Source organism: Miscanthus floridulus, chromosome 5 (genome assembly GCF_019320115.1).
Source record: "Miscanthus floridulus cultivar M001 chromosome 5, ASM1932011v1, whole genome shotgun sequence".
In the NCBI taxonomy this organism is placed as follows: domain Eukaryota; kingdom Viridiplantae; phylum Streptophyta; class Magnoliopsida; order Poales; family Poaceae; genus Miscanthus; species Miscanthus floridulus.
This window is the reverse complement of record NC_089584.1, coordinates 139,816,276-139,839,454: the sequence shown is the minus strand read 5'-3', so window position 1 is coordinate 139,839,454 and position 23,179 is coordinate 139,816,276. Positions and strand designations below refer to the sequence as shown.

At 45.5% G+C, this 23,179-nt stretch overlaps 1 protein-coding gene and 1 pseudogene across 1 annotated transcript; one reads left to right on the top strand and one right to left on the bottom strand.

Annotated features, from left to right (window-relative positions):
• Window positions 1–16,333: 16,333 nt before the first annotated feature.
• On the top strand, window positions 16,334–17,810 carry LOC136455485 (uncharacterized; annotated as a pseudogene).
• Window positions 17,811–21,884: 4,074 nt separating this feature from the next.
• On the bottom strand, window positions 21,885–22,190 carry LOC136455484 (putative lipid-transfer protein DIR1). Its single transcript, XM_066455492.1, has one exon. It carries the CDS (start codon window positions 22,188–22,190, stop codon window positions 21,885–21,887), a length of 306 nt encoding a protein of 101 aa, XP_066311589.1.
• Window positions 22,191–23,179: the final 989 nt, after the last annotated feature.

Genomic DNA, 23,179 nt, shown 5'->3' with positions numbered 1-23,179 from the left:
CTCTCTAATCAAAAGTGATCGGGGAGTCCAACTAGCTAAGGAAAGAGGGGATGGCCATCTCGGCGGCACATGGCTCTCTGTTGCATACCTTGTGCTAGCGTTTGGAGTGGATGGCATTGGATACCCCAAAGATCATGAGGCATTCCTCAGGGTCAAGGAAGCCATCATTATCCTTGCCTATCGTGCCTCCTTTCTTGGCCACCTCCTCCTTGTCCTTCCCTTCCTTTGGCTTGCTGGCCTATCGCAGAAAGCGCTTGAGGAGCTCGTAGTCCTTGTAGAGGTGCTTGATGGGGTAGGCGTGGTTGGTGCATGGACTCTCCATGAGCTTTTCAAAGTGGTCGGGCTAGCCCTGCTAGGGCTACTTGCCTGCATGATCGATTGTGGTGACCAAAGCTGGGTTGGTCAGTCAGCGCTGATCCTTCTTGTTCTTCTTGCCCCTTTGCAAGGAGGAGCCCTCGTCTTGGTCCTCGCGCTTGGCCTTGCCATTGTCCCGACCACCGCTGAAGACCGCCCCGACCGCCTCCTTGCTAGAGGTGTAGTTCATGGCAATGTCAAGCAGGTCACCAGTGGTATGGGGCTTCAGACAGCTGAGCTTATGGATGAAGGATTCACAGGTTGTCTTAGAGAGGAACGCGCTGATGATGTCTGCATTAACGACATTGGGAAGGGAGTTGCACCATTTTGAGAACCTATTGATGTAATCCCATAGGGACTCATTAGGCTCCTATTGGTAGCTCTTGAGGTTCTAGGGATTCCTAGGACGGACATATGTCCCCTGGAAATTTTTGATGAAGACCCACTTAAGATCCGCCCAGTGGCAGATGCTGTCAAGTGGAAGGAATTCGAGCCAACCTCAAACATGCTCCTCTGGCTTGGTAGGTGAACCAGAAGTCTTTGAGCCATATACCGGGGTTCATTTCCCTGGTGTATCTGGTGATGTTGGTGGGTGGTCAGAAGCGTTGTGGGAACGGCACTCTCTAGATGCGACAACCAAAGGCTTGTGGCCCCGGGCAATCCGAACTAGGGCTCTAGTCACTTGGTCAGCCACCATGCCTAGGATGCATGTCCCTGCACTCCTTGATGGTCAGGTCGGGGCCCATGCTGTCTGCTCTTGTTGCTACTTGATGGACATCATCATCGTGCTGGACATGGCGTCGATTGTTGATGACGTTGTTGTTTACACAAAAATTTGGAAGAAGAATCATAGGGACTCAAAATATCCCAAGATCATGTCATCAAGGAATCAATTAAGTATAGGTCAGTATCAGCTGATTCGAATGCAACACTGGAATTGGCTTTCTTCAGATAGTGCCAGCAGATAATGACAAAGGCTACGATCGGTGCCGGGACAAGGCATGTTGGACTCTACAAAAAGGGAAAGATTAGAGTCCAAGTTATCTAAAATTTAGAATGTTTTCTCTAGGGCCAAAAATTATGATGAGTCATGCGTAGGTTCCGGGTATAAATATTGGACCCCGGCTATTGTAAAAACACACAATCAATCAAATACAAGTTACTTACTTTTTTCGGCTTCAGCCACCCCTTAGGAGTAGGAGTAGAATAGATCTCGGCGAGTTCTTCAGCAAGTGTGGTTGCATCAATCCGGTTGACCTCCACTGCTTGTCTATAAATACCGCCAAGGCTTATACTTCTATTTGTATGGCTGCATCGATCCGGTCGACCTTCACTGCGACTCTGGTATAAGCTAGTTATCGACTCTTGTCTAGTTCAAGTACGACTGCATTGATCCGGTCGACCTCCACTGCTTGAAATAGATTTATTAAGTTACCGATATTGCTTATTGCTTCCATTATTTATTTAATTACAGCAATATCACTTCGCCCGATTGGGATTGATCTAGATCAGCCTTATATCCTGTTTAACCCATTGTTTGTTAATCTAAACTGATCTAATCTGCACTTTAAATGATGAGTTATGTTTTATCGGTTGTTTTATGTCAATCTTGATCATGCATAGTGTGCGGTTAAGACATGTCTAATCTTGAGTAGATCTATTGGCTAGCAAAAATAGTTCCATGGCATGTTATCATGGCCTGTGTGATTCTGCCTCACACCCCACTATTAGCACCATGGAGTGGGGATTGTTATTTGGTAGATCTATTCCTAATAGGGCATGACCTTAACTGTGCGCTATACCTGAATCGACTATTTTAGCCGATATCGAGTGCTTTCACAAATAGTTCACGTCATGAGACCATTGAAGTAAAGAGAGGTTGAAAGATGTGTTAGCCCCATGATCTTATTATTGTATTATGGCCTGCATGATTCTACCTCATGCCCCACTGATATTAGTAATAAGTTAAGGTCGTTAAATCTATTGTTGTTTCTACAACCTACATGATTCTGCCTCATGGCCCACTGGTCATAGCGATAGATGAGATCTAATATGTTTATTAGATTTATCTTTATTAAATGGTTAAATGATGATGAGTTGTTTCTTTCATATAAAAAAGGATTTGGTTAATTGCAGTCATTGGCTTAGCATAAATTAATCATTGTTGACATCCTTTTGCCATTGACTAATATTTGTTTGAATGACAAGATCTATCATGAGCGATAACCAATTTATCTTTCATAATTCCATGAGCTTTAATTGATTTATTCTTTTGAGTATGCTAGAATTGACTATTTAGTCGATTTCCTTCCATATCGGCTCTCAGAGCCACACATTCGGGACTGTCTGGCAACACCGGCATGTTCCGCCTTAAATTACTGATTACCTTTCTCTCCTTATCAATTGTAGGGTCAAATTGACTGGCACGTCTTAGGAGGAGTGCGCAGGATCGACCATCCCTGCACTGAAGCTAGGTGAATCTCCAGCTCCATCGAGCGGACCCTTCCAGCTTGCTCATGTGCCCTCGGCACAGGATGAAATTTCATGTCAACACATATTCTTGGCACGCCCAGTGGGACACCACAATTGTCATGGTGGTTCATAACAACAACGACATCCTTATGGTACATTATGAAGATCTACCTGATGAAGATAAAGATGTCAACGACAAAGCTATAGAAGAGTTTCAGAACAAGTGTTTGTTGTCCTACACCAAAACACGTGACAACACAATTGTTCAGAAATATCCACTAGCAAGAGTTCTATTGCACGGGTAGACAGATACAGTTAAAGCTGAAGACAGTCGTTTCCTTATAGAAACTATAAACAAATATGTTCATGATGCCATATCAAGCCATAATGAAGCTTTCTTGGACACATTTCACAACGCCATGAAAGAAGTGTTTCATGGGTTTCCAGTTGGTCTGATTGGGCTAGCTTATTACAATATTCCACATCCGTTGATCCAAGGGACTAATCAAGTTGGTACCAACCATCAAGAAGTAGCACCAGCTAGTAATGATGATGTCCAGGCAGTTCAAAGTTTATCTGAACAAGCTCAAGGTATTACTATGAATTAGATATAGTATAATCCTAGATTATCAGTGTAGCATGTGCAATAGCCAGCGGAACAAGGTTAGAACTAGGTGATTAATTTTGGCACATCAGGCCACATACCATCGTTGGCTCAAAAAATAGCACCATCAGTTCAAAGGATCCATAGAGATATAGATCCTCATGTCTATAATCAGATACTTCAAGCAGCAAACTAGTAAAAGACTGAGCAGATAGAGATTCCACAAGGGTATTATTATGGTACCGATTATAACAACCTTCACATGATTCTGAATCCAGAGTATCAAGGCACATGGGATTTCAATCCACAGATGGGTCAGCAGGTGCAGAGAAATCCAAATTCACATGCTAATGAATTGTTGCTAAAGGTGACTGAGATGATGAAGAATTAGTTCGGTCTAAAGCCAAAAGGGCTGACTTTTTCATACAAACACTCATATCTAGAATGGTATGATTTGGTCACTCTTTCTACAAATTATAGGCTTCCAAAGTTTGCTAAGTTCACTGGCCAAGACAGTATAAGCACAATAGAACATGTCAGTCGGTATCTTACACAATTGGGTGAGGCATCAGTTGAGGAGGCCCATCGAGTTTGTTTCTTCTCCTTGTCCCTATCAGGGCCAACCTTCACTTAGTTTTCATCACTACCGGTTAACTCCATTGCCAATTGGGCTAATCTAGAAAAGAAATTTCATACATATTTTTATACTGGGACTAGAGAAAATAAGATTACCGATCTGACAACTATAAGGCAGAAGACTAATGAATAAAGCACTGAGTTTCTTCAGAGGTTCTAAGAGACTAGGAACTTATGCTTCTCATTAAACTTGGCTGATGATCAGTTAGCTGCTTTAGCCATTCAAGGAATGCTGCCAATGTGGAAAGAAAAACTGTTGGTACAAAAATTTGACAACTTGGGTCAATTGGCTCAACGAGTGGCAGCGCTCAATAGCCAATTCTAGAGTATACGCAGAGATGCCCGATTGTTGAAATCTACATCGATGATGTGATGATAAAATCCAAAGGGTACAAAGAGCACCTAGCTAATTTGCGAGAGACTCTAGAATGCACAAAAAACATGGTCTAAAGATGAATCCTAATAAGTGTGCTTTTGGAGTGTCAGCTGGATAATTCTTGGGATTTATGGTCCATGAGAGAGGAATCGAAGTTGGTCAGAAAAGCGTAAAAGCAATTGATGAGGCAGTTCCCCTGACTACTAAGACAGAGTTGCAATCTCTGCTTGGTAAGATTAATTTCATCAAAAGATTCATTTCAAATTTGTTGGAAAGGGTCCTGCCATTTTCTCTGTTGTTGAAGTTGAAAATGATCAAGAATTCAAGTGGGTGACATACAACAAAAGACGTTTGAAGAAATAAAAGAATACATGAAGTGTCCACCTTTGCTGGTCCCTCCTCAGTAAGGTAAGCCTTTTAAGTTGTACATATCGGCTGATGACAAGACAATTGGATCGGCCTTGATGCAAGAATTTAAAGGAAAGGAGCGAGTTGTTTTTTATCTAAGTAAAAGGCTCCTAGATCCAGAAACAAGATATCCTCCCACCGAAAAGTTATGCTTGTGCTTGTATTTCTCTTGCACTAAGTTGCGACACTACTTGTTATCAGCCGAATGTATGATTGTTTCCAAGGCTGATGTGATCAAGCACATGTTATCAATGCCAATACTGAATGGGAGAGTGGGAAAGTGGATTCTTGCATTATTGAAATTTTACTTGATGTATGAATCGGCTAAAGCAGTCAAAGGACAAATAATGGCCGATTTTGTCACCCAGCATCATAAGCCAAGCATTAGTTATGTAGAGCTGATGCCTTGGACGTTATTCTTTGATGGATCATCATGCAAGCAAGGTGGTGGCATTGTTATTGTTATTATTTCGCCTCGAGGGCAAGTTTTGAGTTTGCTCTTCCAACTGAACTAATGATTACCAACAACCAAGCGGAGTATGAAGCTAATCTTAAGGGACTTCAACTTCTTCACAAAGTAAAGGCTGAAGCAATTGAAGTATTTAGAGATTCATAGTTAATTATTAATCAGTTGATCGGCCTATATGAGTGCAAAGAAGATACTTTGAAAGGATATTATGATGAGTGCCAAAAGTTGCTTAAAGTATTTCTTCATGTCTCTTTTCAACACATTCTGAGAGCACAAAACCAAGAGGCCAATCGTCTAGCTCAAAGTGCGTCAGGATATCGAGTGTTTTGAGAAGTCTTGACTAGTGAAGCCTCGAATGATGATTGGAGAGTCAAAATAGCCTACTACCTTAGAAATTCATCATAGAAAGTTACCAGAAAGCTAAGGTATAAATTGACTAAGTATGTTTTACTGAATGATCAGCTGTATTACAAAACAGTCGATGGAGCATTACTCAAATACCTAAATTGAGAAGAAGCTAAGGTGTTGATGGGCGAGGTGCTTGAAGGCATATGTGGAGCTCATCAATTGGCTTATAAGATGAAGTGGATTATTCGTAGAACTAGATATTTCTGGCCAACAATATTGGAAGACTATTTTGAATATTACAAGGGGTGCTAGGATTGTCAACATTTTAGTAATATCCATAAATCACCTGCATCGGCCATGAATCCAATAATCAAGCCATGGTCATTTTGAGGTTGGAGAATTGATTTAATTGGATAGATTTTTCTACCCTCAAGCAAAGGACATAAGTTCATATTGGTAGCAATAGATTACTTCATTAAATGGGTTGAGGCAATTCCTTTGAAGATGGTAACCTCAAAGAACATGGTCGATTTTGTCAAGGAGCACATTGTGTATCATTTTGGGATTCCTCAAACTATAACTATCGATCAGGGGACAATGTTCATATCAGAGGAGTTCAGAGATTTTGCTGCCAGTATGGGAATCAAGCTACTAAATTGTTCTCCTTACTATGCTCAGGCTAATGGCCAGGCAGAGACGTCCAATCAGATTATGATTATGCTAATCAAGAAGAAGATTGAAGAACGGCTAAGGAAATAGCATTCAACGCTTAATGAGGCACTATGGGCATATAGGATGGCCTGTCATGGATCAATTAAAACATCGCCTTATGAACTTGCGTATGGCCATAATGCAGTTCTTCCTTGAGAAGTTTAGATTAGATCGAGGCATGTTACATTGCAAAATGATTTATCAGCCGAAGTCTACAAGAATCTTATGATAGATAACTTAGAGGACTTGAGTTGCCTTCGGCTGCGTGCTCTAGAAAATATCGAAGCCAATAAACCGAGGATTGCAAAATATTACAATAAAAAGGTCAAGATTAAGCAATTTTCTGAAGGAGACCTGGTTTGGAAAGTAAAATTGTCGATCGGGTCAAAGGACAGTAAATTTGGTAAATTGTCACCTAACTAGGAAGGACCTTCTTGGATCAAATGTTGTGCGCCTGGTAATGCTTATATTTTGGAAATGCTAAGAGGAGAGGAAGAATTTGGCCGAGCAATCAATGAGAAATATCTAAAGAAATATTACCCTAGCGTTTGGATTAATAATTAATAACTGATTTGTTCGGTCGTCAGCTCTAATAGCCGATATCAGAAAGGTATCACCTCTAGTGCAAAAATAAACCTGAAGAGGTAAAAGCCAGTATAATGTGTATCGCCTATAGGAGCAAAGCAAACACGAATGAAGTGATGCGTATAATATGAAGTACGAAACAAAGGAAAATCACTCAAGATGAGGAAATTGTTTGCTAAATATCACCTATTACAAGCTACGTGCCGGAAAACACTTTGCTTACTATATCATTGGCTAGGGTGTTGAAGGCTACAGAGTTGGCGGTACTAAAGAAATACTCAATCAAGCTCTCATGATCCCTAGGGTGCGCCGTGTCTAAAAAACCATGGGGAAGAAGCCGAAGAATGTGGCCAGAGCGGGCTTGTGCAGCGACCAATGCCATGGCAGCACCATGATGAATGCCATGAAGAGCGACCTCCCTGACATGGTTCGGGATGTCATGAAAGCAAAACACCAGAATGGTGCCCCTGGCATTGACAAATCCTACCACGTGATCCATAGCTGATCGAAGACTTTCCAACTGAGCAGTTAGATCTAAAAGATTTAAGGAAAGAATGATCAGAAATCTTGAAGGCAAAATTAAGAAGAAGACAAAGAAATTGTGGCAAATATCTCACCTATGATTCTGGCTTTAGCCCTGGCTAACCTTTCCCCCACCGGGCTGGCCTCAGGGGGTGATTGGCCTTGAATCATGGCCAAAGCCAATTCTATAAGGGAGAGGCAGCTGGCTAAATTCTAGTCAGTCCGATCGATGGAGGCCAACAGATCATCATTGTCGATCTGGCTCCTCGGATAGTAGGGGAGCTAGTGGCGAATTGGTGCTAAAGATAACCCCAAAGGCTAAGCAGAGTCAGCCCTCTGCTCTGGAGCGATGGTAGCATCCCAAGTTACACCATCTTAGCGATGAAGGCATTGGCGCAATGATGCAGATCCATTGAGGGCCTCCTCAACATACCTCTTGCTGTTCTCCATGATCTCAAACATACGGAAAAGCAGAAACTATACTAAGGACGCATAATGTTTGAGACAAAGCAGGTTGTTTTTTGATCCACAGTTGTGGCCCGTATATATAGCCCAGGAAGGCGAGAAGATAAATTTCATCGGGGGTGTGAAATTGAAATCAGATACGAAAATGGATCGACACTCCCAAAATTCAGGGGACAGATAACAAAGAGATAACAGATTCAGACTTATTGCTTCCCCAAATTACAAAATATCATGGGATGGATACGAAGAATTTACATTGACCAGAGATCAACCCATCAAAGCTTCTTTGGATTGAAGGGAGTCTGGGCCCCCAAATGGCCGAAGGTCATCGTGAACCGAGTCACATAAGCCCATTGATAAAATTATGCCAAGAGAAGGGGAAAGGCCACCCACCTAACAAATGCCCAACTAATTTCTCGATGACTGGGAAACTATGGGAAAGAAGCCTATGGCTTTCTCGGTGGGCATTTGGTGGAACAAACAAGGGGAAGGTGTCCACATATTTTAGCCCCTGCAAACACTAGAATAGCTCTACGAGTATGGAGAGAAGACTCAAGCGATATCACAAGAATTCTTCTAACCATAGTAGCTGATCCTCTTGCTCGACAAGGCGCTAGAATGAGCGACACAATCACCCTATGCACAAGAATTCTTCTAACCACTCAAGATCTTCATAGCAAAATGATAGACCATGGAGGGTCCGGCGGAGTCAAAAACACTCGAGGGGGCAGATGGAAGAGAAACATAGCTGAATTATTAAGTTGCTCTCACCAGGGTCGGATAGACATTTTATAGCCAACCTAGAAAGATGAATTCAAGTGCCCGTGAAGCAATGATGCTCTCATAAAAGTTTTGCAGCATGGGCTCATGAGCTAACATAGACGGTGACAAACAGTAGACCCCAGATCAAGATTCTCTACCCATGACTGTAGACCTGTTGGGGATATAGACGAGATAATTATGAAATAAAATTACTTTTTCCCCAAAATTGGGGGGCATGCGTTTACACCAAAATTTGGAAAAAGAATCGTAGGGACTCGAAAGCTCTCAAGATCATGTCATCAAGGAATCAATTGCGTGCAGATAGCGCCAGCAGATAACGACAAAGGCTACGATCGGCGCCAGGACAAGGCAGGTTGGACTCTATAAAAAGAAAAAGATTAGAGTCCAAGTTATCTTAAATTCAGAATGTTTTCTCTAGGGCCAAAAATTATGATGAGTCGTGCTTAGGTAGGAGTCATGCGTAGGTTCCGGGTATAAATATTGGACCCCGGCTATTGTAAAAATACACAATCAATCAAATACAAGTTACTTACTTTTTTTGGCTCTGGCCACCCTTTAGGAGTAGGAGTAGAGTAGATCTTGGCGAGTTCTTCAGCAAGTACGGCTGCATCGATCCGGTCGACCTCCACTGCTTGTCTGTAAATACCGTCAAGGCTTATACTTCTGTTCGCCACTGTGACTCTGGTATAAGCTAGTTATCGACTCTTGTCTAGTTCAAGTACGACCGCATTGATCCGATCGACCTCCACTGCTCGAACTAGATTAAGGTCAAGTTATCGGCTCTATCTAAGGGTAACGTTCCTTCGAATAGATTCATTAAGTTACCGATATTGCTTATCGCTTCCATTATTTATTTAATTACAGCAATATCACTTCGCACGATTGGGATTGATCTAGATCAGCCTTATATCCTGTTTAACCCATTATTTGTTAATATAAAGTGATCTAATCTGCACTTTAAACGATGAGTTATGTTTTATCGGTTGTTTTATGTCACTCTTGATCGTACATAGTGTGCAGTTAAGTCATGTCTGATCTTGAGTAGATCTATTGGCTAGCGAAAGATGAGATCTAATATGTTTATTAGATTTATCTTTATTAAATGGTTAAATAATGATGAGTTGTTTCTTTCATATAAAAAAGGATTCGGTTAATTGCAGTCATTGGCTTAGCATAAATTAATCATTGTTGACATCCTTTTGCCATTGACTAATATTTGTCTGAATGACAAGATCTATCCTGAGCGATAACCGATTTATCTTTCATAATTTCATGAGCTATAATTGATTTATTCTAATGAGTATGCTGGAATCGACTATTTAGTCGATTTCCTTTCATATCGGCTCTCAGAGCCGCACATTCGGGGCTGTCTAGCAATACCAGCATGTTCCACCTTAAATTATTAATTAGCTTTCTCTCCTTGTCAATTGTAGGGTCAAATTGACTAGCACGTCTTGGGAGGAGTGCGTAGGATCGACCATCCCTATGCTGAATCTAGGCGAATCACTAGCTCCATTGAGTGGACCCTTCTGGCTTGCTCGTGTGCCCTCGGCACGGGACAAAATTTCGTGCCGATGGCTGCGAGTGTCATGGTTTGGCTCAAGTCATTCGCGCATAGGTGGTTGGTGTAGAACGGGCGCCGGGTCAAGCTGTGGTGCAGCCGTGACCTCCTGCCCCACGCCCAGCAACTATAGTGGTGAGTGGATGGAGCGATTCAATTGGTGTGGCCCCATTCCCCCGATGGGGCAAGAGGCCATGAGCTGGTGTCGCGACATGGAGCTTTCCGCCTGTTGAACAGCGGGCAGTTTCCACAAGCGCCCGGAGGTTCCGATGGATTGTTGTTCCTAGGGGTCGATTGGCTTGGGAAGGCCACGTAGAAGCATCGCCGCAGCATCAATGTCCTGGCCAGCCCGAGCAAACTAGGGTTATTGTTAACCCCATCCAGTATGTTATGGTGGACTTGGCGGGCATGACCCTGAGCACCGCTTGCTGGGTTATGCGCACGTGGTGTAGCGTGCTACACCGAGCATGCCAATGCAGGTGGCGGCTGACTCTACCGCCTTTGTTGTAACTCCTTGCCATGCTCGTGGCACATGCAAGGGCCTTCGTACGAAGGTCCAGAGGGGTGTGAGTCTGTAGAGATTCCGCTACCACCGGTGGCTATCCTAAGACATCCGCCATAGCGCACTCCTAGGATAGAGGGTGGCTAGATGCCATGATATCGACGATGCTGGGGCCATCGCTTTTGACCTCGTCATCTACGAGATCATGAAAGGAGGTGGGAGCATAGCCCACCATCCCCACAAATTTGAATGTGAGAGGGGGCAGCATTGGCATCCTTCAGAGCCCCTGCACGCACGCGTCCACGGGGGACACGAAGCCATAGGGGAACCGATCATACGGCAATCGCGGTGAGGACAATGGGGTCCTTTCGAAGAGTCGGCGCAAGGTGTTAAATAGTTAATAAAGAATAATATATACGTTACTCACTATGGAGTTTGAGCCTAGCATGGGCTTGAGGCAAAGCGCGGGTGTCTCGACGTTGAGGTTGTTGGGTGGCCTAGGGTCGGTGGAGGGCGCTCCCCCTCTAGTGGACGCTAGGACGAGCGCCTCCTCATGGAGGCGGGGTACGTCGAGTCAGTTAGTGATGAAGTCTAGACTCCCAAAAAGGAAGGTCTAGAGTGGCACGAAGATGGGAGGAACCCACATCCCAATAGGTGGGAGCATGGAGAACTCTAGCGAACCAAAACGAATCGTATAGTTTGAGCCTACCATGATGAATATAGTGGAAAGGTGGGCCATCAGATGACAAAAAGTGTGAACGCATGATGTCCTCCCGATGGACGGAGCCAACTGTCGGTGCGAAAAGTGACCAACAAGTAAATATTTGTAGTTTTGTCGTACGTTGTGATCAGATGTGGCCTAGCACTCAATGATAAAGGATTTATACCGGTTCAGGCAATGTGCCCTACGTCCAGTTTCAGTTGATTGGTGACTTTATTCCTGAGCCCAGGTGCTCGAAGTTTGTTGTGGGGTTACAAATGAGTAGGAATAAGAAAGGGGTGTTAAAGGCCTGGTCAGACTCTGAACCGAAGGGCCAAGAGTGACGGAGGCCCTAACATGCGCTAAGTATTGGAGCCAATGCTCTGTGTAGCTTTAGAGTTCTAGAGCTATTGAGCTATTCAAGTTCTCAGGTCCTCGAGTGCTCGAATCGTCTAGCTTCTCTTTTTTTAGGAGAGCCAGAGAGCCAGAGTCAGAATAGTCAGATCCCTTTTTAGGAGAGAGCTCATCTCCTTTTATAGTCGAAGGGGATGGGCTCTTACAAGTTAGAGAAAGAGAGAGAATGTATACGTGTGCTATCTAGTCTTGTTGCCCACGCTGTCGGGTACGAGACGGTCGTCGGCGCCCATAATATTGTTCATGCCCAGATGCATGTGGTAGACTCTACCGTGTTTGCCTGGTATGGCAAATGTTAGCACCAACAATACTGTATGGGTTCTGACACACCTGAAAGGTTGCATAATGCCTTTCTAGCATGGCCTGGTGGCACCGTCCTGTAGGTGCACAGGGTATGGTCCTCGGTATTATGGTTTGACTCAAGCGCCTTATCTTATCTGCTCTGCCTATTCCTTGAGCCCTCACTGAGCGGGCGTCCTAGGTCAGTCGTTCCCAGTCGGCCCCGACCGTGTTAGAAAAGGAGGTCAGAGTCAGACTATGTCTCCACCTAGGATAGGCCTTTCGGTCAGGAACCGGATCGTTCTCCCGGCCTATCATTAGGTATCTGGGCTGGCCTAGGAGGCGCACGTTGTTGCTACGACGTCTGCTGGGCCGAGTTTTTGCTAGAAAGCAGGCCCATTTGGGACCCCGAGTTTATGAACCCGACAGCAGCTATTGAAGTGCCTGAACCGTGACTTGAGGCTCTTGGTGGGTTTCAACTCTAGCCTACCCCAACTTGCTTGGGACTGAAATGTCATGTTGTTGTTGTTGTTATTTATTTATTTTGTTTTCTGGTGTCTTATTCTTCTCTTTATTTTATTTATATTTTTAACTTCCATTTATTTCTTTTTATTTTACTTTGAATATTATTTTTTGTTTTCCTTCTATTTCTTTTTTATTTTTCTACTATTTCCTTTTTAATTTACTATATGAGCTATTTTAGTTTTTTTATTTTTAAGTTTTTCATTACATGAGATACATGCCATGTTATTCATGTTTTATGTTAATTTTTAATTTGTTATTTATTCTAATTAATTACTTTAATAACTTTTTATGTTATACTAGATACATGCGATGTTTTCGTAGGATAGACATGATGTTCTACAATGTATTTTGTGGTATTTATGTAGTATACATGTAATGTTTATGTAGTATATATGTAATGTTCTATTACGTATTTTGTGATGTTCACGTAATATGCATGTGATGTTCACGTAGTATAGACATGATGTTTTACGATATATTTTATGGTATTTACGTAGTATACATGTGATGTTTATTTAGTATACATGTGATGTTCTATTATGTATCTTGTGATGTTTACGTAATATACATGTGATGTTAGCATAGTAGATATGTTCTATGATTTTTTTTGCGGACACTATGATATATTTTGTGATATTCACATAGTATGCATGCGATGTTCTGTGATGTATTTTATGGTGTTCTATGATGTATTTTGTGATGTTCACATAGTATACATGTGATGTTCTGTGTTATATTTTGTGATGTTCACATAGTACATATATGATGTTTTAGATGTATTTTTCGGTGTTCACATGATAACATGTGATGTTCTATGTTGTATTTTTATGATGTTCACATGATATACATTAGATGTTCTACAATATATTTTTGGATGTGCACATATTATAAGTTTAATGTTTTATAATTATCTTTGAGTATTCATATAGTACTTATGAGATGGTGTGCGATATATTTTTTCTGGTTTTGAAATGGTTTAATAACAGAAATATTTCATATTTATCACAAACATTAATGTGATATACTTGTAGGTGAATGACATCTTAAACCATGAGGTCTTTGGGTTCAATCCTTGCACTCTCATTATTTTTGTGAATGTTATTTACTTTCTTTATTATAGCTGGAGAAATAAGCGTGCAGGAAAAAGCACGAGCGCTGACGAAAAAAGCACGTGGATGGGAAAAACCGATCGTAGAAAAAAATCGAGTCGAACACAGAAAAAAATCGATCACAGAAAACAATAGAGTCGAGCGCAAAAAAAGCACATGGACGGGAAAAAATCGATCGTAGAAAACGATCGTAGTCGAGCACAAAAAAAATGAGTTGAGTGTAGAAAAACAAACCGAGCGCGGACGGACGGAAGAGCGTGGGCAAGAATTTGCGAGCACGGGAAATAGTAATCGACCTAAGGATCCCATCCGACTGCATGACCGTAGCAACCTCCAAGACACACGTGATGTGAGACGGGACACTCTGCCATGCCAAGTGAGGCCACCGCATGCGAGGTGTCAATACCGCATGCAAGCTCCTGAGTGAGACAGCCTCCTAGTGAGAGACCCGCCGCTGGCCCCCTGCCTTCTCCCTGGCGAGCTCGCCGACGACAGGGCAGGAGAGTCGGTTCCCCTTCCTCTTCTCCTTCCCCTCCATATCTCTTTGTAATATTCCCTAGTGGAATAAGCCACTTCATGAGAGTTTTGAGAACATCTATCCTCCTCATCTCCGTCATGTTAGAGGTGGGCGGATTGCTCGCAGCCATGGTGGCCAGTGAGGGTCTCCTCCAAATCGATGTTGTGAGTACTTCAATAAAGCCCTACTACTCTCCCGTGCTTCCTCCTTCCTCGCTCCCTGGCAGTCTGGGCGGCATGGTGCCGCTCTCATCCAGATTGAGTGAAGGTGGAGGCATGGACAGCAACAGCTTCAGCAACACTAGCGACCTCAACCCGCCACACGCAGACATGGCAGAGCAGCTGTCCTCATCGTCCCTGTGTTCGAGCCTGCTGCGCAACCTAGACTGCTGGATTTCCATCTGGATCTACAGCATCCAGGCTATGCTCGCGGTTGGGGGCAATGACGGTGGGGAGGTCGAGGCGTCACCAAGAAAGGGCGAGGACAAACATGACCTTGGCGACGGCACGCCACCCGAGTGGGCACTGCATCTCATCATGATAGAGGCGTACGTAGGAATCCTCTGCCTCGCCAACCGAAGATGGCGCCTCGATGGAGGCCAGCGGGACCTCCACTAGACCCAGGCCAAACCAGGTGGCCTTGCGGACCACCATGACGACTACGGCGCCGGGGCGGCGGTCCTCCCTGTGGACTCGTCTATGTGTTGCTCACTGCCGTTCGAACGCCCAACTAGGGTAGACCAAAGGGAAGCCACCGGGCTTCCTTCCTCCAACGCGGTTGGGCCAGTGCGGACATCGGTGCAGGTGCAGCAGGGTGCTGGTTCCTTGGCCCTCTTCCCCGGCGACGACGACATGCTCGGTGGCAGCCCTGTTTCCGCCGTGCGAGGCGCTCCTGGAAGCGGTTGGGTTCAAATGCGGATGGGAGAGGACGGTTGCACTTCAGATGTGGTGTATAGCCTGTCTACGTGGCCAATCCTGAGCCTCTTCCTTCGAGTGGTCCACGAGGTGGTGCCGCGTGAACCTGTGCATCATGCACGAGCCCATGACCTGTGCTTTGGGGCATGCCAAGGCAACGTGTTCTACATGCAAGAGCGAGTGTTGTACTCCTACGACCTCCCACGGTAATATATGCCATGTTCCAATTTGAATGTCGTGTCAAGCATGCAGAGCACGCTCATGGTTCCGACGCCGGGTGTGTTCAACAGGGACGACAAGTCTTTCATCTTTGTCAGTCTGCTTTTCTGTTTTTCTGCGGATATGAAAGTGGTAAAGCAGCGATCAGTGTTCGGGTTGACCGCCAACGACAGTTGATGCTGGTCCTCAGATTTGACACTAATGGCTTGGACCCATTCTCTTGAGCCCGGTGAAGCATCCATTCTATCTAGGGCTCAAGGCTAATTATCCTCGAGAACATAGGCCGATCAGACAGTCGAGGGGAGCGTCGACTGTGCTATCGAAGTGCGAGAACGAGGACCCTCGATGCTTCTATCAAAGCCACTTCTCGCGGGCCCTATGGTGCTGAGGGGCCCGCGTCCCCGACAGAAGCATCACCCATTCCTTCAGAAGCAATTCAGCAACAGCTTTATCTCATATGTGCTCTGTAATCTGGAAATTCTTTTCCAACGCTGGTGTAACGTGCGTTAACGTTATATATTAAAAGTTGTTGCTGTAAAAAATTCAACGCCGCTCATGTCTCTTGCGACGGACGGACCTGTCACATGTGCAGACGCGCATGTACCCACTCTCTCAGCCTATTCGTTTGTTGATTTCAGCCAGGGCTTATCAGCCAGTCAACAGTATTTTTCTCTCACAACAAACCAGCACCAGCCAGGTTATAAGGCCAGAAACCAACCAACAAACCAGCACCAAACATGTTGTCTGACAAGAGACCGCCCGACCATGAAGCTAGACTGAATTGCCATGGGACCGACATGTCAGTGGTGAGCGTTCGCCACGTTACGATCAGGCACGCCGTTGTAGACAGACAAAGCCGCATGTTCTCATCCCCTTCTCTCATCTCCACTCGTCGACCCCTCGAGCTCTTTACCTTCAGCCCCGGATTCCGGAACGCCGAGGCCGAGCAGTCGCATGGTAGAAGAGAAACAGGGCTTTTGGGTCCCCGCCAGAGCTTCTTGGTGAGTGCGAGAATTCGGGACCGGGAAAGCCATCCTCGAGGAGACATCAGGCGTTGATGGGTTGCCTAGAGAGCTTTGCCTCGAGATCTTCCACCTCCTGAATCACCGGTCCCTCGCCTCTGCTCCCCAAGGTTTGACGCCTCCTCAAAACCGTCGCATTCCAATATGGAATTGGAAGCGCAATTTCAGTTTCTCTGCAATTCTGAACTTCCTGTGGTCTGAATTCTTAATGTCCAATTTAAGACAGACCCATAACTAACAAATCATGGTGTTTGGTTTCCTTTGACAATTCAGATTTTGATTGTGTATCTCTGTAGACTTCTTCCAAGTCTAATCTTATATTCTCAAATAGGATCAGTCGTATATATATATATATATCCTGTGTTGTGTTGTGTACATGCTGCTGAAGCCTGAAAACGTTCCAGGCGTTGCATCGAGTGATAGCTAGCTCATACAGTAGTTGACACTACCAGCAGTGCAGATAGCATGTACTAGAACGAACGGTAGCGATCTCTCGTTCGTTCTCGTGAGTTACGCATACCAATAACTGCGACGATGTATGCTGCTCCCGGTTGGCTCAGTTTGCAGGAAATGGAGGGCGTTGACCTCCGATGATGAACTGTGGCGCAAGCTGTTCAACGACAGGTGGGGAGCGGACGCCGCAGCGTTCTACGCGCCGGAGGGCTCCAAGTCTTGGAAGGACGTCTTCGTCGTGCAGGACCGATCTCATCGATCTGTTCCCAAGTTCTGATGTTGCCAATTGGCAATGACCTCATGCTACAGTTGTCGAGCAACAGTTCAGCCGCTCAGGCACAGGCAGGTCCTGCATCTCCGTGACTCCAATAAGAAGACCCAAACCTAAAATGGGTAACAAGAGACTCAAAATCAGCCTCCAACAGAGTATCTATATGGGAGACCTATTTTGGGTTGTCTGAGAGGCACAATCCAAATATGAGTATCCTCTCTTCTGGAAATCCATTTGCAAAAAGAATTCTCTTTTGGGTCTCGTTGTTGGAGAAGATGCCGAAAAAGTAATCTTTTGCTTGTAACGCTACTCAAAAAATAAATGAGTCTTATATTTTAGGTGTTGTTGTTAAAGATAGCCTACCAAGGGTATCAGGATCATCAGGGAAGGGAAGGACTACTACTACCTGATCTACATCTACCAGGGCGAGATCCAGGGGTACTTGGGCTACCGCCAGGACAAGGACACGGATGTCGATTGCGGCAAGAACGCGCCGTGGTAGGACGCCTCCTGCCGCGGACAAGCATCGGCACATATCGGACGCCAAATGTGTTAAGAAGGCCTGAACATGTGCTACCCTTGTGCCCCTGACCATCAGCACATTGTCCCACGCTTGTATGACTCTTGTTAATTTGCATAGCTCGTGCATAGTGTTGTGTGTATAGTGTCTCACCATCAATTCATGTAAATTGAAACTTGAAAATCATGTTTACATCTACCTGAAATTATAATTCAAGTACGGTCGTTGAGAGAGCAAACCTCCACTTTTCTGTTTCTGGCAGAGCCTTTCGGCTCTCGAACCTGTCAGGAGCAACTGCGACTGCTTGCACTCGCCAACTCTTTCTCCTCTCGTCCTGCAATTAAGCAGTCAAAACCAAATACATATGGCAAAGATATTGGGTTTTGAGAAGAAAAGGTAAATAACAAGGCTAAAAAAATCTCTTTCTCCTCTCGTGCTGCAATTAAGCAGTCAAAACAAAATACATGTGGCAAAGATATTGGGTTTTGAGAAGAAAAGGTAAAAAACAAGGCTAAAAAATCTACGTAAGCAATTTAAAATTCTATCAGTTCGGACATAACAAAGGAGATGTTACCTTGCTTATGAGATTGAATATGAACCTATTAGATCAGAGAATACAAAATGTTGGGGAACTCAGCAACAAGTAAAAAGAAGTGTACACTTAAATAAGAGTAGTTAGCTACCCAAATTTGTTGGTGACTTTGTCAATAGTTCAATATCGAGATTTGTTGGCTCGGTCTTTTGTAGGTGTTCATTAGAAGTAGAATGTATGTGAACATGTTTATAGAGGTGAGCATGTGTGGAACGTACGAATGTCAGTATGTTAGAGGGTGTCCAAATCACACACCAGCAAGGTTGCAAAACAACCTGCATGCAGCAAGAACGTGAGCGTGATCAACGAAACCGATCGAGAGACCGGTTAGGCTGATGCTAAGCCTGTTCTTGGCTGAAAATACTCTCAAGAAGACATGTCGGGTCGCGGAGGAGCACGTGGAAGATGCCCTAGGACCAGCAAGGTCGCCTAGGATGCCGACAAATCTCGCGCGGAAGACGTGCCAAACAGTAGGATGGGTTGGAAAAGGGTTAAAAGAGTTGGTAAACTGACTTTGTGTCGATTGAATAGTTGGTAACTCGGTCATGTACCCCTTATTTTTTAAGGAGTAGGGTGGTTGTATTCCGTTGAAAAATCAATGTAGTACTATTATTATGTCACTTTATAGTGTTTTTTTAAATTGGGCCAAAACTAATCATACAACAACAACAACAAAAGCATGTCTGTCCCAAACAAGTTGGGTAGACTAAAACTAATCATAGGTCTCGGTCTCTTAAAATTGGCATGGGCCCAATTTAAGTGTCATAACTGAGTTGGGCGGATGTCCCGATCGGCTAAGAGAGAGAGAGTCAGCCGATATAGATACCTAGGCCCTGTTCGGCTTACCCCATATTTGGCTTGTTCGGCTTCTTTTTTTTAGCCGGAACAGTGTTTTTCTCTCACAACAATTCAGCCAGAACAGTGTTTTTCAACCAGTTTTAACCAAGTTTCAGACCAGCGAACGGGGCCCTAATTGGCAAACAAGCAGATATGTGGTCAGCCGATAGGTGTGATTCGCCCGGCTCACCGGCTTCTTGGCCACCAACACATATATGACATGCATAATTTGTTTTTCATGCGTAATTGGTTGGAGATGCCTACAATTCACCCTGGGACATTTTGGGTGTCAACAGATTCATAAAGAAAAAACAATTGTGTTAAATAAATGACTTGTCATGTCATGTCCAGGAGTGTCATGACCCAAAGCGGCCCCAAACGGACTGGGCCGGCCCAAATTCCACCTGTACGGTTCTTCTTTTTTCTTTTTTCTTTTTTGTTCGAACTTTGAAAAGCAACTCACCAGTGCTGCAGTGCACGCATGTGTACAGTACAGACAATCACAAAACATGCATGCAGATTGCAGAGACATGGTCCCAAGTGTCGTCAGCTCGTACTACGTTCTACCATGGCACAGCGAGAAAAGTCAAGTCCACTTGTCCTACGCACACGGCTGGAAGCCGAGGAGAAGACGAGAGAGGCTGCAGCTGCTTGTCCTCCACCTGTGCGCTGCACCTGGGCCAGAGTTTCAGACAAACCACCTTCCTCCTGGAGTCCACATGGCGAATGCCAAAATTCAGGTGCTGCATGGCTTCCATGATTTTGTATGTTATTTGGTTTGCTATAAAAACTTACCAACCTCTTATTTTTAACTTGCTAAATCTATGGTAATTTTTTGTCTATTTTTTGCATGCCAAATCTTTTGCAGGGTAAATTTTAGTCGCAAATCAATCAGACCCTCACAATTCTACTACCTTCGTCCGAAGAAGAGTGTAATAATAGTCCTACTCAATATCAATCATCTCATCTAAAGTTTGATCAAACTTATATAAACAAAGCATCATTATTTATGTATAAATATCACTACTACAGGAATCTCAACCGTGGCGGGCAAAAAGGGTTAACCAAGGCAGTTCTGCCTCAGACGAAGGGTCATGGTTAATCGTGGCCTTAACCGAGGCGGCCGTTTCTGAGCCCACCGGCGAGCCTAATCCCAGCCCCAGAGCCAGATCCACACCCACGCCACTGTCGGTCGGCCACCCTCCCTGCTCCCGTCCCGGCGTCGTCCAGATCTGCCCCTGCTCCAGAGTCCCACCATCGAATCTACCTCTGCTCCATCGGATCTGACTCTGCTCCACTGGATCTACAAAAGGGGAGAGTGAGGGAGATGAACAAGGGAAGAGATGAAGAGGGGAGATGAATAGGTGGATCTCCAAACCTGCGGATCTGCTCCAAACCTCCGGATCGAGCTTGCCGCCGCGCCCCTGCCCTTGCTCCTTGCGCCTAGGCCTAGCCCGTGTGCCACTGAGCCGCGCTCGCCACCCCGTGCATCTAGCCTTGCGTCCCCGCGCCGCTCGCCACCGCGCCGCCTCGTGCCAAGGCCACCGCGTCCCCGCAACGCACTGCGCGTCTGAGAGAGGGAGTGCTGGAGAGAGGGAGGGAGGTGCCGGGAGAGAGAGGGAGGGAGTGTTGGGAGAGAGGGAGGGAGGGACCGCCGGGAGAGAGAGAGGGAGGGAGCGCCGCGCGCGTTATAGGAGGGAGGAAGTGGAAAGAGAAGTGGATGAGCGGGTGCGGCTGGGAGAGATGCTTAGGGAGAGTGAGCAACGAACCCTATGTCTTGGTTATATATGTGCCCGGTAGAATAATAGAAATGGACTTTGCTGGGGCTGGGAGCTGAGCCACTATTTATCAAGGCAGGCCTTATAATGTGACCGCCTCGGTTAATGTATTAATAGAGACGGTTGCGTTAGGATGACCGCCTCGGTTAATAAATATTAACCGAGGCGGTCGCGTTAGATTGCCCGCCTCGGTTAATAGATTTTTAGAGACGGTTGACTGTGACCGCCTCGGTTAATAAAAAGTGACCGCCTCGGTTAATCCCAGACATTAACCGAGGTGGTTTAAAAGTCCGCCCGCCTCCGAGGCCTAAATGGAAACGCTGTGCAAAAGATTTTCTGTAGTAGCGTATATTTTATGATGAATATAATAATAGCTATTTAGTATTATAAATATTGACACTTTTTTATAAAGTTGGTTTGATTTAAGATGATTTGACTTGACAACATTCTCGAATAGCATTCCTTTTTTTTGGATGGAGGAAGTACTACACAAGATTGCAACTGTGTTGCATTTCATGGCACAGACATGCGATTAAGTAGATTGTATTGTATGGTTCAGTTTCACAACGTGTCAACGTAGACCCACAGATCGAGTTTATGTCATTTCTTCCATGCATAGAGACTGAAATAATTCTGAACAGCATTCGTACAGACAGTCAGACACAATGGACCGTCCGCCGGCCGGCAGGGCCAGCATCAGATCAGACCAACAACGACAACTCAAAACGAAGAATCAACTCACACACAATTTAATGAAGGAATGAAAAAAAATAACGGACGTCCAAATTATTAACACAATCATCAGTTTGGCTACGGATTGAGAGTCGAGCCAAATTTTGTCGATCTTGACCGGAGTCGAAGCCGCTGGTTTGCATTCATGCATGCTAGGTGAGCTCGCTCGCTCGGTGTGCATGCCTCCGTATCTAGAAGCAGCGAGACTAGCACGAGCTGGGCGCGCCCCGGATGTTGCACCTGGAAGGGATGGCCATGGCGCAGCCGGCGTAGGGCGTGCTCCTGAGCGTACCCCAGTAGTTGCGGCAGACGCAACCGAAGTCGGCGTATCTCAGGGCGTTGCAGCAGCCCTGGCTTGGCGTTGCCCCGCCACCCCACCACCAGCTCGAGCAGGCGGACTTGCAATGGTGCATCACCGCGCCAGCGTCGACGTTGCACGTCCCAGCCTCGGCCGCCGCGACCAGAAGCGCGATCGCCAGTGCGATGCTGATCACCTCTTTCCTTGCGGCCATCGTCGGATCGATCGATATGATGTCTTTGGACTATCGGCTAGGTTGTAGCTAGGCAGCGCTCAGTGTGGTGTGTCTACGTAGCCTGCAGCACTTGTGATCCGTGTCGTTGCGTGTCACGATCGACGAAGGAGGGCGTATATATAGCGCGGGGAAACGAGATGACAGCGTGGCCAGCGCCGTGCATGCATGTGCAAATGTGCTCGCGCGCGCGCGAGCAAATCGCCAACTCGCCGTCGGGGTCTCATCGGTTCGAGGTCAACGGCCAGACCGCCGCAGCAAGTAGCCGCCGCCGCTCGACCTGTGGGCTGTGGAGACGATACTACTACACGGCGAAGAATGTGCGCAAAAGTACGCGTACGTCGACGTGGTCAGCAGCGGCGGCTGACGGGCTGGCGGGCGCCGTTGTAGCAGCCTTAAATTATACGTATATGTACTTTGTAGGCGTACGTAGAACGAGTTTAATACGGTTGACTAAGGACGTGATCGGTTGGGAATTGGGAACATTGGATGCTTCCCCTCTATAGGCTCTACTCTCCTAATAAGTTTCTGGTTGACTATGATGAGCTGCAGCCTCCGGCAGAGCAAAACACCCACTACGTAAAAAACGATTTTTAGCAACGGTTCGATTTTTTTATAGGGGCGGCTGGTGATGGAGCCGCCCCTACAGTGGCATGCTCGGGTGCCCAGACACCAGCCGCCCCTACAAATGGAACAGCAGGGGCGGCTGGTGTTACAAGCCGCTCCTACAAATAGGGTCTGATTTGTAGGGGCGGTTCAATCACCAGCCGCCCCTGAAAATGCTATTTGTAGGGACGGCTGTTGATTGAGCCGCCCCTACAAATAGCCCCGTATTTATAGCTCCGATTTGTAGAGGCGGCTCAATCACCAGCCGCCCCTACAAATACCCCCATATAAAACAGATGCAGCACCTTCTTCTTTTTCGGATCACTCACTCCAACCCATGAAAGAAAGGTGGGGAGGCCTTGGAC